Source organism: Tupaia chinensis, unplaced genomic scaffold, assembly GCF_000334495.1.
Source record: "Tupaia chinensis unplaced genomic scaffold, TupChi_1.0 Scaffold000159_1, whole genome shotgun sequence".
NCBI lineage: Eukaryota > Metazoa > Chordata > Mammalia > Scandentia > Tupaiidae > Tupaia > Tupaia belangeri.
Genome location: NW_006159630.1, coordinates 7,467,539 through 7,484,951, shown reverse-complemented (window position 1 = coordinate 7,484,951; position 17,413 = coordinate 7,467,539). Strand labels below are relative to the sequence as shown.

The window sequence follows — 17,413 nt, the reverse complement described above, 5'->3', positions numbered from 1 at the left end:
AAAAGCCCACGCATTTATTTAAATTAAGGACCACGTGATCATGGTTCTATTCTGAGAGAGTGAATAAGTACCTATTTATTTAGGACGTCGTTTAGAAAATAAGTATAAAGAAAAAAAAGAAAGAAAGAAAGAAACTTTCCTTTGTTAAATTTATGTTCTGATTTCAGAACATAATATGTGGAAGTCTGCCAGATTTACTTCATGGTATCTCTAACACTACCCTAACAAAGACAATACAAGAGACTCAGAGAAGGACGCCTCCCTAGGGAATGCACACCTGGGCTGAGTGCGGACAGCCTGCTCCAGCCAGCAGGCGAGGTCGGCACGGCCCATGCCTTACTGCAATTCTGCTGTTGCTGTTTCTAATTCACCCAGTGATATAAAGTTCAGAGGTTCCAGGGGACTGGATAGTAGCACAGGAGCAAAACTTGAATCAAAATGGGAAGGTTGCGGGTGCTTGTCCAGAGACCTCCCAACTGCATTGTCACAGGAGTGCCCACCATCAGGGCTGGCTCAAGCTAGGGGTGGATCATTATTGAGATTCTACTGGGGGTGCTATATTACTAGCTCTCTCTCTCCTCGCTCTCTCTCTCTCTCTCAGGGTAAACCGAAAAAACATGGAGCCAATATGTGGCATGGTGGTTAAGGTGCTAGACTCCCACATAGCCAACTGCAGTTCAAGATGCAGACCTTGCTCCCTTTCTCTCTCTCTCTCTCTCTCTCTCTCTCTCTCTCTCTCTCTCTGTCATTCTTTGGTGAGTGCCTGAGCCCTACAGCAAGTTTAAAAAATAATAATGATAATAAATAAAATTAAATAAATAATTATTTAAACAGGAAGATAGAGTCTTGGGCCAGCACCATAGCATGGTGGTTAAACCTTGTGTATCAGGAGCTGGAACCCACGTGGCTGACCTTGGTTTGAATCCCAGCCCCAGCAGCATAAAAAACACACTAAGTACATGTGTGTGCATGCCCCAAATTCTGACAGGATGGAGAGTTGGAGGAGAAAGGACTGTGGCATGACCATGCCCCCACTGGGGGTGCCATCATGGAGCCCACTTCTTGCACAAGAACCATGGCTGCAGGGCGGCGGCCATGTCTGCACACAGACCTTGCTCTCCTGATTGCTGGGTCTCCACTGCTGCCCAGTGTCCCTGACACGGAGGCCTGGGGTCAGTTGCCATTTGTCTTCCATCATGATTGATGTGTTACTGTTCTTACAGTAAAGAAACCTCTCCCTGTGTCCTGAATCTTTCAAAGGTTGGAAAACAGAAGAAAAACCAACAAGAAAATACATAAGAAAATATATCAGAGCCTTCTTCCAGCCCAACACCCAGTGAAAAGCCAGAATTCATGTGCATCTGAGGTGGGCCCAGCCCTGATACTTTAACCAGAAAGCTTTTGCCCCAAAACTCTCCTTCTGGTCCAAAACCCAACAAAAAGCCAGAATCCATTTGCATCTGAGGTTGACCTAGCCCTGTCCCTTTAGCCAGAAAGCCTTTGCCCCAAACTCCTCCTTCCAGCCCAACACCCAGCAAAAAGTTAAATAGGGTGGTCTCTGTCTTCCTTCTGTCTCTCTCTCTCTCCCTCTCTCCCTCTCTCTTTCTCTCAAAAGTTTTCTCTCTTATATATATGTACTTTTTTTTTTAATTTGTAGGTACTGTCTCTTGTCTCTGACCTCTCCTTTCTCTTGCTAATTTCAGAATCCATGTGCATTTGATGTGGGCCTAGCTCTGCCCCTTCCTTACAGCACATTAGTGCACCACGTGGTTCTCATTTTTTTGCCTTTTTAAAAACTAAAATATTTTTCCCTTTTAATTTAATTTTATTTATTTTTTTGTCATTTTCCCTTTGTTTCCTTTCTTTAACTGACTTTCTCACCTTGCTTCTCACCTTCCACACATTGTCTGGGCAGGTCAGGTGCACAGAAGCAAAACGTCTGAATACTTTAAATCCCGCAGCTCAGCCCAGGTGACCCTATTCCCCTGAAACTGTGAGGCCCTTGTGAGATCCAGTTCCATGAACCAAAGTGCAGGTTGCTTGATGAGGATCAGGGAAACGGAACAACAGAAAAATCGCAGGCCATCTCCTTCTGCACGCCTCTAACACTCAGAATCAACTCCAAGAAGGTAGGAATAAATGTATAATCCATCACATGTCAAGAAGCCACCACCTTAAAGGTACAATAAATATGGGAAATCAAGAAAATATCTCTCCCCTTGGGGATATCTTCATCATCCACAGACAGTACAATGGAACTCATGGAAATGTCAGATAAAGAATTTAGGATACTCATAGTGACAAAGCTGACAGAGATGCAAGAGAAGAGAGACAAAAAACTCCAGGGACCAGCAGTTAGCGTAATGGCTATATTGCTGGACTGCCATATAGTCGACCGTGGTTCCCATCCTAGACGCGGTGGCTTAAAAATCTCACCAGGCGCGTGTGTGCCCAAGATCCTGAGGGGAGAACAGAGAAGGGATTGCGGCGTGGCCATCCCCCCTGGGGGGTAATTTCTCGCTTTCTGTCTCTCTGTCTCTGTCTGTCTGGCGAGCGCATGCGCCCTATAGCAAAAACCTCTCAAAAAAAAAAAAAGATGCAGGAGAAAAGAGACAATGAGTTTCAAGAGGTGAGAAAGTTCTTCCATGATATGAAAGAGGAAATACATACCATAAAGGAGAATCAAATGGAACTGTTAGAGATGAAGGCTGTAATACAGGAAATCAAAACTTCCCTTGAAGGTATTAAAAGCAGATTAGATCACACAGAAGATTGACTCTCAGATGCAGAGTTTAGAACCTCTAACCTAGAAAACTTCACCAAAAAGTCTGAGAAAATAACCAAAAAAAAAAAATGAGAATAATATATGAGCAATACTAGATACCATTAGATGCCAAGACATCTGAATAATCAGTATCTTAGAAGATAAAGAAACTAACCAGGGCATTGATAATTTATTCCATGAAATGCTGGAAGAAAACTTTCCAAACCTAGAGAGGCATTTAAACATCCAGACCCAAGAAATACCAAGGACCCCACATAGAATCATCCCAGGAAGATCTTCTGCAAGGCACATCACAGCCAGATTGACCAAAACCACAGACAAAGATACTAAAATTGGCAAGAGAAAAACATCAAGCTACTTTCAAAGAATATCCCATCAGGCTGACATGGGAACTCTCATCAGAAACAAAACAAGCAAAGAAAGAATGGAAATATATATTCAAAGCGTTAAGTGAAAAACAATTTCAACCAAAAATATTGTATCTGGGAAGATTATCTTTCATATAGAAAGAAAAGATAAAAACATTCTCAGATAAACAAAACCTGAAAGAATTGACCAACGCCAGACCAGCTCTTCAAGAAATTCTGAAGGGAGTGCTATACCAGGAAAACTAAAGTCAGACAAATAAGAGAACAAAAAATGACCAAGATAAAGGCCAACTTAATGGTAGGGACAAGTTCTGAAATATCAATAATAATGAATGCTCACGGAAAGGTCAGACCACAGTAACACTGCAAATTCAACAAAAGGGGGATTACATGAGACCGAACTGGAGAAATAGAATTCTATGACTTTTTTCTAAAACATTACTAATTTTCTTCTATGCTTTGCCTTCCAAATTTAAGGACTTTTGTTGTCTCTCGAGTTGTTGGGCTCAGCAATTTGTTAAAAAAAATATTTTTTAAAATTGAAACATAAACTTTTCTTCCTTCCTGATCCCTTTGCAATTGGAAAATATTTGTGAGCATTCTTATTTTGTGGCAGAATAGTTATTTCATAAGTTCAATAATACAATAGTATTATCTGTTGCCTTGCATCAGAAATTGAATTCTTATGGGGCCTTGTGCAAATGAACCTAATTTTATTTATTTATTTGGCAAATAAGTTAGTTTATACCTCTCTTTATTTATTTGGCAAATAAGTTAGTTTATGCCTGTCTTTAGTAAAAGGGGGAATGAAGAGAGGGAAAAAAATTGTTTCAGAAGACAATTACAGTGCACTTGTCACTAGATTCTAGCTTTGTTCATATTTTTTTTTTGAGAGGTTTTTGCTATAGGGTGCGTGCGCTCGCCAGACAGACAGACAGAGACAGAGAGACAGAAAGCGAGAAGTCATCCCCCGGGTGGATGGCCACGCCGCAACCCCTTCTCCTCCATTCTCCTCTCGGGATCTTGGGCACCGACATAGCCATTACGCTAACTGCTGGTCCCGCTTTGTTCATAATTTAAGATCTTTTGAGAATGAATAAAATGTGGAGGAAAAAAGTTTAATATGGAAGGGAGGGAGGGGAGAGGGGAAGGAAAAAGTGGGTAAAGGTATGGTTAAAGGACAAAATATGAGAACCTATTTGCTCATATCGTATAGCTGATACGAGAACCTATTTTGTTTTGACTGACATGCATGGTATTTGTATTGGAAAAGGAAATGTGTACAATAAAAATGTGATAAAACATAAATTAAAATTAATTAATTAATTATTTAAAAAGAAAGAAAGAAAACACATCAGAGACGATTGGTCATCCCTGATGACATCAGTTCATGCAGATCAGCCAGGGTTGAGAAACACCGTTCTGAAAGGAGATGTTTCATTTTTACTTTTTGTTTGTTTCTGCAGCACCTAACATACAATCTGTCAGACACAAAGGTCGATCTTATTTCATAACTATGTGTGTGGATGAACGAATTCATCCTGCCATTTTCCCTGACGCGTCTCCTTCCCCCAGGACAGGCTCCCCACCCCCACCTCTGCCATTTGACGGCCTTAAACCTCCAGCCTCACTCACCTGGGAGGACGAGAAGGAGCAGAGCTGGGGGCAGCCACATGGTCCCCTCTCCTCGTCGATGACAAGTGACCACTGCCCTTCAAGGAGCCAAACTTAGAAGTGAACACCCAAATCTGCCTGATTTTTTGAGTCTTTCATCCACTTCCTACTAAGTCAGCAGCTACTTCTCAATTTATATATTAGGAGGAAAGGGGTGTCATTCTCTAAAGGAGGTACGTCACTGTGTCTGGTGCAAGCTGTGTCGAAACTTCTGCGCATGTGCCGAGAAAAGGATCCCGGCCTGGTCAGGTTCGCTCGTGTGAGAAAGGAGCAGGTTCGAGGAGGAAGAGCCGGCACAATCCCAGGAAACAGAGGTCAGGTGCTCTGGGGATCTGCTGCCAGGAGAGGAGCACTAAGCTGACAATGGGGACTAGGAGGGACAGAGACGTACAGCCCTGGTGGGTTGTCCCTCCCCAAGGATGGCTTCTTGGAGGTCCCTGGGTCTCCCTTGTACCTGCTGGCTCTGAGTTCAGTTTCCCTGTGTTTTGTGGGCAGCTCAGTCAGAGTTAGGAGCTACAGAAGCAACGTGTTGGATGTCCCTGTCCCTCGAGGGCATGTCCCGTATGCCCTAGACCACTGACTCCTGGAACTTCTGATATGGCAGGCCCTGAATCTGTGCGGGGTGTGTCCCTGTCTCAGAGTGCAGCCAGCTGCCAGCCTCTTCTTGTCACCAGGTCCCACTAGCAAGATGTCCTTGATACAGGGCACCAGCCTGTTCTGGGCAACGTCCACATGACCCAGTTTCTTAGGATTATGCTGTGCTGCGTGGGCACAGAGGGTCCTGGGAGAGACTATGAAGGTGTACACTGTCCACACCAAGTGGACACAGCCCCTCTGTCCCTCCTTCCTGGTGGTAGTGGAGAGGAGCAGTGGTCATTCACGGCGTGCCAGCCTCTCTTCACCCACTCTGGTAATGAGCAGTCGGCCCTGACACTGTGATCTGGCCACTCCTCAGTGAGGCTTCCACCAGCCCGTGGTCATTGGTGATTCCGGGTGGCTATGAAATAGGACTGCTGCCCCTGTCCCTGTATGTCATGGAGGGTGGCCCCGATCTCCAGAATTTCTCACTGAACATGTCGTCCTTCTGGATTTGATCCTGGCCACAGGAGAGGGGCAGTTTCAAAGAATCCCACCTGGGCCTCCTGTTTTAGCTTTCAAGCCAAAAAAGTTAGTATGAGAATTGTGCCAGCCCAGCTCCATGGCTGGATCGCACATAGCTGATCCCTTGGTTTAAGTCCCAGACCTGGTGGTTGAGAAACACACCAGGCGTGTGTGCATATGTGCCTAAAGAAGGGATAAATGGAAGAGGAAGGATTGTGGCTTGACCGTTCCCCACACAGGGCGCTTTCTCCGATTCCCTCTCTCAGTCTCTCTCTCACACAAGTACACACCGTCCAGCAAAAATTATTTAAAAAAATTTTAAAACAAGGGACCAGCAGATGGTGTAATGGTTACATTGCTGGACTCCCACATAGTCGACAGTGGTTCTTGTCCTGCACCCAGCAGCTTAAACACAGGTGGGGGGCATGTATGTGCATGCCCAGAATTCTGAGAGGAGACTGGAGGAGAAGGGATTGTGGATTAGCCATCCCCCCGGGGAGTAATTTCTCACTTTCTGTCTCTCTGTTTCTCTTTGTATCTCTGGCAAGTGCACAGGCCCTATCACAGAAATCTCTAAAAAAAAAAAAAAAGAAAAAAAAAGAAAGAAAGAAAGAAAAAAAGAAAAACAGTCATTAAGAGAATTGTGCTAAATGCTAGGTTGTAACCACTTCCACTGTCTTTCCAGAAACCAGGGACCTCTCTTGTCTGTGGGATTTTTTTTTTCAGTCATTTATTTATTTATTTTTACACTTTCACGCAAACATTTACTTTATATATATAAAAAATTTTACTCATACTCCATAGTTCTTGACAGTTAATAAAAACTTTCAAATTTTCAAATAGTAAACAACTTCGAAATTTCAAAACACTACATGTTAAAGATAATGTTCAAAATATTTGTTATAATTTTGTTTGTGACTCTATAACAATAGAGACAGTATGGTTTTCAATATTTCTGAGAAAGTTGGCCCTGAGATCTTAATCTTGCCTCTTCCCATCAGAACCTGCTGCCTGCCCTGCGGTGCTCACCTTGCCATGGTGCTTTGCCATGGTGGGTCCTCCTGCCCTGTGCTTTCTGGAATTCTGTTCGATGCTCCCATCGACTCTGTGGAGCTCAGAGATGTCATAGACAGCTGCTGCTGAGCCCACCAAGGCCCTTGTCTCCCTGGTCATTGGCGTGTCCTCCAGGCTAATACTCACTTGGTGGTTTTCAGATAAAATATAGTAGCTGTATTTTAGCATGCTTAATTATTTGAAACTTTTTAAAAATAAATTATTTGGGGCCGGCAGGTGGTGCGGTGGTTAAGGGCACTAGACTCCCACATGGCCAACCATGGTTTGAGTCCCAGACCTGACGGATTACTTTCTCACTTTCCCTCCTTTCCCTCTCTGTCCTTCTCTGACCAAATTTTAAATAAATAAATAAATAAATCATCTGTTTTGGAATTTTTTAAGTTCACAGCAACACAGAGCAGGAAGTAAGAGATTTCCCACCCACTTCCCACCCTCACGGGTGCACAGACTTCCCCCTCATCGACATCCCCCAGAGCGGCGCGGTAGTTACGATGGACGCGCCCACACTGACTCTCACTGTCGCCCAAGTCCACAGTTGGCATCACGGTTTCTCTTGGCGCTGTGCGTTCCCTGGCTTAGCTGAAACCTGATGTGTGTTTCCGTGTAGAGTACCACACGGAGGGCTCAAGGCCTCAGAGTCCTCTGTGCTGCTGGGAGCCCCTGGCGCCTCCTCCACACTTCGCCATGGCCATCCTGGCACCTCTCTGTCATTTGCTGCAATCTTTCTTGCTTGCAGGCTTCCCTGAGCCCTCCGGGCAGTGCCCAAGTGCCCATCCCCGGTTTTGCAGGTGCCAAGGCCCCTGCTTGTATCAGCACTACTGCATTCAAACACTACAGTAGTAGCAGGAATTTTTCTTCTAATTCGATTCTACCCTCCATTGGAACAAAACAGGACAAGTCAATCATTAGCCCTGTGCCTAGGAGCTATCACCACCCTATTTACAGCTATCTGTGCACTAACATAAAACAACGTTAAAACAATTGTAGCATTCTCTACCTCTAGCCAACTGGGCCTAATAATAGTAACAACTGGAATTAACCGACCCCGTTCAGCCTTCCTACACATCTGCACACACGCATTCTTCAAAGCACTGCTATTTATATGCCCCGGCTCCATCATTCACAGCCTCAATGATGAGCAAGACGTCCGTAAACTAGGAGGACTATATAAAAGCTTACCATTCACCTCATCAGCCCTAATAATTGGCAGCCTAGCCCTGACAGGCATACCAGTTCTAACAGGGTTCTACTCTAAAGACCTAATCACTGAAGCAGCAAACACCTCATACATCGTCGCCTGAGCCCTCCTCACCACTCTCATCGCCACGTCCCTCGCGGCCACCTACAGCACACGAATGACCCTCTATGCTCTCATAGGTCAACCGCGCTACCCATCAAGTATTACCATCAACGAAAACAGCCCACTTCTAATTAACTCAGTTAAACGTCTCGCAATAGGAAGCATCTTGGCAAGATTCCTAATCTCCAATAATATTATACCAATAACTACCCCCCGAATAACAATGCCCCTGTATCTAAAACTCACTGCCTTATTTGTAACCATCATAGGATTCTCCATCGCCATAGAACTAAACCTAATTACTCTCAACTTAAAACACAACCATCCATCACCATTTTACAAATTCTCAACTATACAAGGTTACTACCCAATAGTCATCCACCGCCTGATCCCACATACAAGCTTAAAAATAAGCCGAAACCTGTCATCAATATTTCTAGATATAACATGACTAGAAATAGCCCTACCAAAATCCATTTCTAACATACAACTTGCAGCCTCACCTAAAATTTCTAATAAAACAAGACAAATCAAGCCTCCTATCCTTTCCCACCTCCCTAATTCCAGCACTATCTGTAGTAATCTAACCCCACACATAATTTCAATTACAATAAAAATACTAATAAACAAAGTCCACCCTGTTACAACTACTAATCAGTGACCATAATCATAAAGAGACACCACTCCCAATGAGTCTTCATGGAAATAACCCGAATTACTATTATCAAATAACATTCGAACCTCCAAGCCCTTTAAACTAACAACAAAATTGGCATCACACCCAACTATTCACACAACAACGACTAACTCTACAGCAGTACCCAACAGCAAGCTGCCTCAAATAACAACATTAGATCCCCGGATCTCAGGGTATTCCTCTGTAGCCATGGCAGTCGTATAGCCAAATACTACTAATATTCCCCCTAAAAAAAAAAAAAAAAAAAAAAAAAACTTTTAAACCCAAAAAACAACCCACCCCAAGAATGAATCTCCCTGACCTACAACAATACCACAACCAAGTCCACCATTCACAATCAACCCAAACCTGCCATAAATAGGAGAGCGTTTTGAAGAAAACCCCACAAAGCCAATAACAAATAATACACTAAGCATAGATAGAACATATGGCGTAATTCTCACATGGAGTCTAACCATGGCCTACAGCATGAAAAGCCGCCATTGTTATTCAACTACAAGAACCTAATGACCAACATACGAAAAAACTACCCACTACTAAAGATTATTAACCACTCGTTTATTGACCTTCCGGCCCCTTCAAATGTCTCATCTTGATGGAATTTTGGTTCATTATTAGGAATCTGCCTAATCCTGCAAATCATTACAGGCCTATTCCTAGCTGTGCACTACACCGCAGACACTACCACAGCCTTCTCCTCAGTCACACATATTTGCCGAGACGTAAATTATGCATGAGTCATCTGCTACCTTCACGCTGATGGTGCATCAATATATTTTGTCTGCCTATTCCTGCGTGTAGGCTGAGGCCTATACTATGGTTCATACACCTTCCTTGAAACCTGAAACATTGGAGTAATTCTCCTATTTGCTGTCATAGCAACAGCGTTCATGGGCTACATTCTCCCCTAAGGACAAATATTCTGAGGAGCAACAGTTATCGCCAACCTCCTCTCAGCCATCCCATACATTGGCAAAGACCTTGTAGAATGAATGTGAGGGGGATTTTCAGTAGACAAAGCTACTCTAACTTGATTCTTCATCTTCCATTTCATCTTACCCTTCATTATTACCTCACTAGTAATTGTACACCTACTCTTCCTTCATGAAACAGGATCTAATAACCCATCAGGAATCGACTCAGATGCAGACAGAATCCCATTCCACCCATACTTTACAAACAAAGACATCCTAGGAGTGGTTTTCTTATTATCCAGCCTAGTGTTATTCACCCCCAATCTCCCTGGAGACCCAGACAACTACACACCAGCGAATCCACTGACCTCTCCACTTCACATCAAACCAGAAGGGTACTTCCTATTCACATATGCAATTCTACGATCAATCCCTAATAAACTAGGAGGGGTTTTAGCCCTAGTAATATCAATTCTAATTTTAGCCTTTGTTCCATTCCTCCACACCTCCAAGCAACGCAGCCTAATATTCCGACCAATTAGTCAATGCCTGTTCTGAATCCTAGCCGCCGACCTACTCACACTAACATGAATTGGGGGCCAACCAGTAGAACACCCCTTCATTATTATTGGTCAAGTAGCCTCTGTCCCATATTTCACCGTCATTATTGTCCTCATGCCCCTAGCAAGCGCCTTAGAGGACTACCTTTTAAAATGATAACCCGTGTAATATACACAATATACTGGTCTTGTAAACCAGAAACCGAGAAAATTCTCCACCGGGCACTCAAGGAAGAAGAAGAATACTCCACCATCAGCACCCAAAGCTGGTGCTCTAATTAAACTATTCCTCGTGAATACTAATCATTTAAATCAACTGCCTCCTCAGTAACTCCAATGCAACAATTTTTTTATGCCCCCTATGTACTTTGTGCATATCTGCTCTTCCACATTATAAATGATATAGTACATTAATGAATTACAGTACATAGTACATACATGTATAATCATGCATTCAATTATCACCATGCTTATAAGCATGCACATATAAAGCAGACATGCATAATACATCACTTAGTTAGTCAACATAACTGTAATACAACATGGATATCAAGCAGGTGTTATATCTTAATCTTACATAGTACATACTATTATTGATCCTACATAGCACATACGTTCTCGAAATATCTCTGATTACACGCATATCATAACCTAATGATGTCCTTCGATTTGACTACCTCCATGAAATCATCAACCTGCCTAATTTGGGTCCTTCTTCTCGCTCTGGGCCCATGAAACTTGGGGGTTTCTAGAGTGAAACTGTAACTGACATCTGGTCCTTACTTCGGGGCCGTTGATGGAAGATCGCCCACACTTTCCTCTTAAATGAGACATCTCGATGGATTCGTGACTAGTCAGCCCATGCCTAACATAACAGTGGTGTCATGCATTTGGTATTTTTTAAAATTCAGGGATGGTATCATTCACCGGGGCCGGGAGCCTTGTTCCAGGCAAATTGATTGTAGCTAGACTTAAATGGAATATTCTTTAACCTCATATAAACCACAGGGTGTTATTTTTCCATGCTTGTTGGACATAACAAATCAGTACAGACCCAAACACAATCTCATGTACACGTACATGTATGCACACAATACATGTACACATATGCACGCACGTACACATACACACACGTATGTCTCACTATAACACTAAACATACTTTGATTTTTTTTCCACAAACCTCTCCTGCCCCCATCTTTTTTTTTAAAAGAATTATTTATTTAATTTTATTTATTCATTCATTCATTTTAACTTGACCAGAGAGAGACACAGAGAGAAAGAGACAGAGGGAAAGTGAGACAGCAAGCCACCAGGTCCAGGACTCGAACCGTGGTCAACCATGTGGGAGTGTCCAGCGCCTTAACCACCATGCCACCTGCTGGTCCCCCTGCCCCCCCATCTTAAACCATTAATAACTGTAAGACTGAAACTCTTGCCAAACCCCCAAAACAAGAAATCTTATAGCACCATAGTTAAGTTTTAACCAATTATAAATTCAACTAGAAATGGCTTTTAGCCAAAGTTATAACAAACACAATTTTTAAAAAGTGTATTTTTTAAAAAAGTCCAGGCTTAGTGAACTAGAAGTTTTTCGTTGTATCTATTAGTTTTCTAAATGTTGTCACAATTCTGACAGAGCACTTAAATCAAAACAAAAATGTTTTGAGAAGAAAATCGTAAGTAAATCAATAAAGTTCACGTAGCTTATAAATGAAAGCGAGGCACTGAAATGAAGATGCCCGAAGAGGCTCCGCGGAGGGCAGCAAGGTCCTGCATTGCGCCTGCGCCATCTGAGACGGGCTCGTCTTCGACGGGGGAGCCGTTATTTCTAGTAAGTGACCCGCGCCCGTCTGCAGAAGATCCAGGCGATGGGAGGCTCAGGCCCCAGTAATTGGCAGCCATCCCAGTCCAGGTCTCCAGGTCTCATTTTTCCTTATCAGCACCCTGACTGTCCTAAAACACTTGATGATGCTAAGAACTGACCTTCAGACCCCAGACTTTAGGAGCTGTGGGGAAGGTCACTGTCTGGGGCACGGGCTGGCCACCGGCTGGCACACAGGTCATGGGAACAGCACCGCAGAGGCGTTGAGGGCTGAACTGACCCTCCATGCTAGCTGGAACCTGCCTTTCCTGGTCACCTGCCTACAGTGGACGTTCAGGAAGTAGCTCTTTCTTCCTTGAAGAGCAGACAGACCAGGCCACTCACGGCCTGGTGTTAGGGCAGCCAGAGCTCACATAGCTGACCACATGGTTTCAGTCTCAGACAGTGGCCCGAAAAACACACCAGGCATGTGCGTGTGCATGTGCATGTGCCCGTGTCCAAAATCACAAATGGAGGGAGAGAGAGGATCAAAGCGTGGCCATTCCCCATGGTGGGTGCTTTCTCCTTGCCTTCTCTTCCTGTCTCTCTGTCTCTCTGTGACAAGCTCATGCACCCTCTAGCAAAAAAGAAAAAATAGACCTGTTTTAGAGGGATGGTGGCGAGGAATTTCACTTGGAGCACATCCGAGCTGCTAAGAGGTGACTGACTCTCTGAAAAGGGCATTTGTCCTTGGGAGTGACAGTCCAGCATGGAATCTGGAGGTCCAGTGGTTAGATGTGTGGGTGATCGTTTGTATGGAGGTGACCTCAGAGTGTGCACTGGGATGTCCCCAGAGAGCGAGTCCCTGAGAGAAGGGCATTGGGGCAGACCCCAGGAGATGCCGAGAGGGAGAGCGAAGTCAAGAAGGGGCTGCAGTAGAGAAGAGAGGGGCGGGAGATGGAGCAGAGACAGGGCCGGGAGGGGCGGGAAGGCAGGGGCAGAGAGTCATTGAGAGATACGCAAAGAGAAGGGAGGAAGCAAGGAAGACAACTTCTCCCTCAGAATCCCCACGTGGGGCCCCTGCCCCAGAGTGACTCAGGACCCCTGAGGGAGTCATCGGAGCCAGGTTCAGGACACGATGGCTGGCCAGAGATTTGAACAGATTCCTGGTGTGGGTGTGGGCAGTTTCTCTAGTGAGGCTGGGGGTGGTTCCTGCCACCGTGTTCTTCCCCACGTCCTTCCACCCAGGCCCAGCCCAGGAGGAGCTCTCCTCGCCAGCCTCGCTGCACCCCTGCCCTGTCCTGCTGGCAAGCACCTCCCTGGCTCCTCACTCACACCTGCTGGTGGGACCCTGGCTAGGCCTGGCCCTTGGCTTCCCCAGATCATTGAAGACACACCATCACCCAGACACACACTCCCAAAGAGTGACAACACTCTTGTTCTCAGCCATGAGATTAGGAAGTTGCTACATAAAATAAATAAATAAATAACAATAAAGGAAGTAGATGAGAGAAACTGAAAAATAATGACTCAGGCCAATAGAAAGCAGGTGGCCTCTGGACTCAGCCGGCACGTCCTGGAGGGCGGTCTGTCCTTGGGGGAAGGAGACGTGGCCGGGAAAATGGCAGGGCCAGTTCATTCTTCCGTGCACTTAGTCATCGGGATGGAAGGGGACAGGGAGAGGGGGAGAGCAGGATGGAGGGAGGAAGAGAGGGATGGGTTTTCTGCATTAGGTGTTGGGGAAAGAAATAAAAATAAATAACATACATAGTGTCTGTTTTCTAGGATACTAATTCTCAACCCTGGCAGATAAATAAGCAGAAGATATCTAGAGAGATAGCAGATGACAGATGGATGGATGGACAGACAGACACGCATGCGTACGTATCAGTAGATATATCTAAATATACAGACATAAGACATGAATCCCTGAGGAACTTTGTGGAAGAACCCGCTCTGACCTGCTCTGCCGTGTCGGGCAGGGAGCCCTGGTGGTCTGCATGGTTCAAAGCCTTCCCAGCTGGTCTCGACCATGAAACGAGAGGACGACCTTCCTCTGTGAGCTCCGAGTATGGGGGGAACGGTAGCCAGAGGAGGGCACAGCTCGCCGGCTGTCGTCAGCCCCACACCCAGGCCTGCCTGAGCTGCTCTGAAACCCCAAAAGCCAAAATGGCATCACAGGTCATAAGTGCAACAGTGAGTAGGGACAGAACAGCACCCCAGAGACGGCTGAGCTGACCTCGGGCAACGAGTCCCCAAGCAAAGGTCTGGGGACACAGCAAAGCATGGCATGTAGGTGAGCGAGCATATGTGTCCACGTGAGTGTGTGAGCGTCCAATGTGCCCGTGAATGTTGCCATGAGTGTGAGTGTGTGTGATTCTGGGTGCATCTAGTTTTGTGCAACGTCGTCACAGGTAAAGGTGTAGGGGTGCAGACATCAGTGCACGTGGGCAGGAGGCCAAGCTGTCTGCCTGGCCAACTCTGCGATTCTGAAATAAGCCTGTGGCTGCAGCGTGGACCATGGGCTGGTGGGGAAGGTAGCGCTGCCTCGGGGCCAGGGCGAGCATCTCTAAAATGAGGGTGAGCAGTTGGTGGTTGGTTGGGTGTGGGGTGAGCAGAGGACCCTGCACGGGGTAGTTAGGGCCCTGCAGAGAATATGGCAGGAGAGGTGAGGACAAAAGAAACACGTCAGGAGCAGGAGGTGCGGGGCTGTGAGAGAAGCTCGGCCCAGGCCAGGCTCCTGACAGTGCTCCAGGAGTTCCTGGCGCCCTGGGTGGTGGGTCGAAGAAGGAGCTGTCTAGCAGATGTCTGTTTTCAGGCTATTTCTCCACCTGTGCTGGGCAGGTGAGTGGCCAAAGGGGCTCCCTGACCACATGTACCTGTGAAAGGGTGGACAGGTGTCCTGCAAGAGCTTTGTCCAAATCATAGGCTCAGGGCAGAAGACAAGAGCAAGTGCCCCCAGGAGGAGCAGAGAAATCGTCATCATGTGACCAAGGAGGAGTCCGGGGTGGGCGACACTGACACCTCCTGGTGTGGGACTGAGTGAGTCGGGCCTGACCATGGAGAATCAGGGCCAGGGCTGGTTTACCCAGGTAAGGACTCTTTTCTGCACTCTGACCCCGCCCCCACTGACCCCTCGGGGACTCAGGACTTTTCCTCGCTCTTCCCTGAGGGATGGAGAGGAGTCTTGAAATATGCCCAAGGCCACACGTGTGCCTGTGCATGTGTGTGTGCTTGAGTGCACCTGTGCACGTGCACACGTGCTGCCTGTGTCTGTGCTCGTGCATCGGTATACATGTGTGCACACACAGGCCTGCATGGGATCTACGTGTGCCTCTGTGTGCACGCACCTGTGCATGTCCCCTGCACACACTGGAGAGTACACACGCAGAGGCTGGAAGGACTGGAGGGAAGAGCATGCCTGGCCTCCCTGGGTGTCAGTCCATCTTAGCAGAGGAGCTGAGCAGGACTGGCCCAGCTGGGGCAGGCTCAGCTCAGGGCAGGACAGAGGCAGGGCCTCCCCTCAGGGTCATGTGGGATACCCCGTCCACCTGCAGAGCGGACCCAGCCTGATGGGGGACCTGTCACGGGAGCAGGGAGGGGCTCCTAGGAACCTGCACTCCCAGTGGCCTTGGCTCCATGGCCCACCCCGGCACCATCTCACGTCGCTGCAGAGCAGGGGCACAGAGCCTGCCTCAGTCAAGGCAGAGACTCAGCCGATGGCTGGCTGGCCCTGAATTAGAACCTCAAGATGCCCGACTTTTCACTTTTTATTTATGTATTGATTTTGCCGTAGGACACACGTACTCACCAGAGAGAGACTGTAAGAGGGAAAGTGAGAAAGTAGCCCCCACTGCAGATGATCACACTGGATTCCCTTCTCTGACCTTCTCCTCGTGGGATTTTGAACACACACGTGCATAGACTCAGCTTGATTTTCAAGCTGCGGGATCCAGGACTTGAACTGCAGTCAACCACGTGGGAATCCAGCACCTTAACCACCACACCACCTGCTGGCCCCACTGCACACGGTTCATATGTGCATGGCTATGTCAAGCAAGACCCTGCTACCCCAAACCCCTTCCTGGGGGAATGATGGTGTTTCTCTATAAACAAGGCAATGTCAGCACAAGAGAAGACAGATACGGCTGACCTGTGGTGTGGAGATGAAGCTTCATAGCCCCGGGGCCAGGGCTGGTGTGTGGAGCAGGTCCCTCGGCACCAAGCTCTGTGGCTGACCTGTGGTGCGGAGATGAAGCGTCATAGCCCCGGGGCCAGGGCTGGGGTGTGGAGCAGGTCCCTCGGCACCAAGCTCTGTTCCGTGTTTAGCTCCAATCATGTCAGATCCGAGCAAACCTGTAACAACAGCTGCATCGAAGACCCTGGCTTCCTGGCAGTCCTCCACTCAGAGCGCCACCAGCGGCCGGCCCTGGATCTTACCAGCCTATCACCAGGGGAGCAGATGGGGCCCAGACCTTCCCCACTGCCACCCCAGGGGCTCTCCCAGGCTCCCAACACCCCATTTTATTACCTGCCAGGATGGGAGGTCAGAAGTCTGAAAGGTGCTGGCCTTGACAGAAATCAAGGCCCTGGCAGGGCTGCCTCCCTCTGGAGGCTCCATGGAGGACCTGTTCTCTCACCTGTTCCAGCTTTTAGAGGCTGCTCACGGCCTCCTCCATCTTTGAAGGCAGCAACAGCTGGTCCAGCCTTTCTCACATTACATCTCTCTGGCCTGGACTCTCCTGTCTCCCTCTTTTTTCATTTGAGGATGCTTATGACTGCATAGGCCCATCCCATAACCCAGGATCACCTCCCCTGGTTAGCTGGTTAGCAGCCTTCAGTCCATCTGCTGCCCTCACTCACTTGTCATGATGTCATAGGTTCTGAGAGTTAGGACATCTTGGTGTGTGTGTGTGGGGGGGCATTCACCCGAAGCCCACCCCTCCAAGGCATCAGGAAGCTCTTTCCTGCCCCAGCTTAATCCTGTTGCTGCCTGGTTCCTCCAGGCTCCTTCCACGTCCAGGGCCAAGGTCCATCTCGCTTGGGCCCTGCCTCTCCTGCCCTTCTCCATTCAACTCCCCTCCTCCCAAAGGTTCTTGTTCCCAGTGGCCACTGGGCACCGGGTGGTGTATCTTAG

The 17,413-nt window shown here is 47.0% G+C and overlaps 1 protein-coding gene and 1 long non-coding RNA gene across 2 annotated transcripts in view; one reads left to right on the top strand and one right to left on the bottom strand.

Moving 5' to 3' along the window:
• LOC102480363 (CMRF35-like molecule 4) overlaps positions 1 to 4,947 on the bottom strand; it is a 15,889-nt gene extending 10,942 nt beyond the window's left edge. The window contains exon 1 of the mRNA XM_014586687.2: positions 4,789 to 4,947. Within this exon, the coding sequence (XP_014442173.1) occupies positions 4,789 to 4,828 (40 nt within the window). The 5' untranslated portion in view covers positions 4,829 to 4,947. The remainder of the gene's footprint in view (positions 1 to 4,788) is intronic.
• Positions 4,948 to 12,314: 7,367 nt separating this feature from the next.
• LOC102471218 (uncharacterized) lies at positions 12,315 to 16,887 on the top strand. Its single transcript, XR_334157.1, has 4 exons — positions 12,315 to 12,387; positions 14,062 to 14,156; positions 15,205 to 15,368; positions 16,606 to 16,887. It is a non-coding gene; the product is annotated as an uncharacterized LOC102471218 (long non-coding RNA).
• The last annotated feature ends 526 nt before the right edge of the window (positions 16,888 to 17,413 follow it).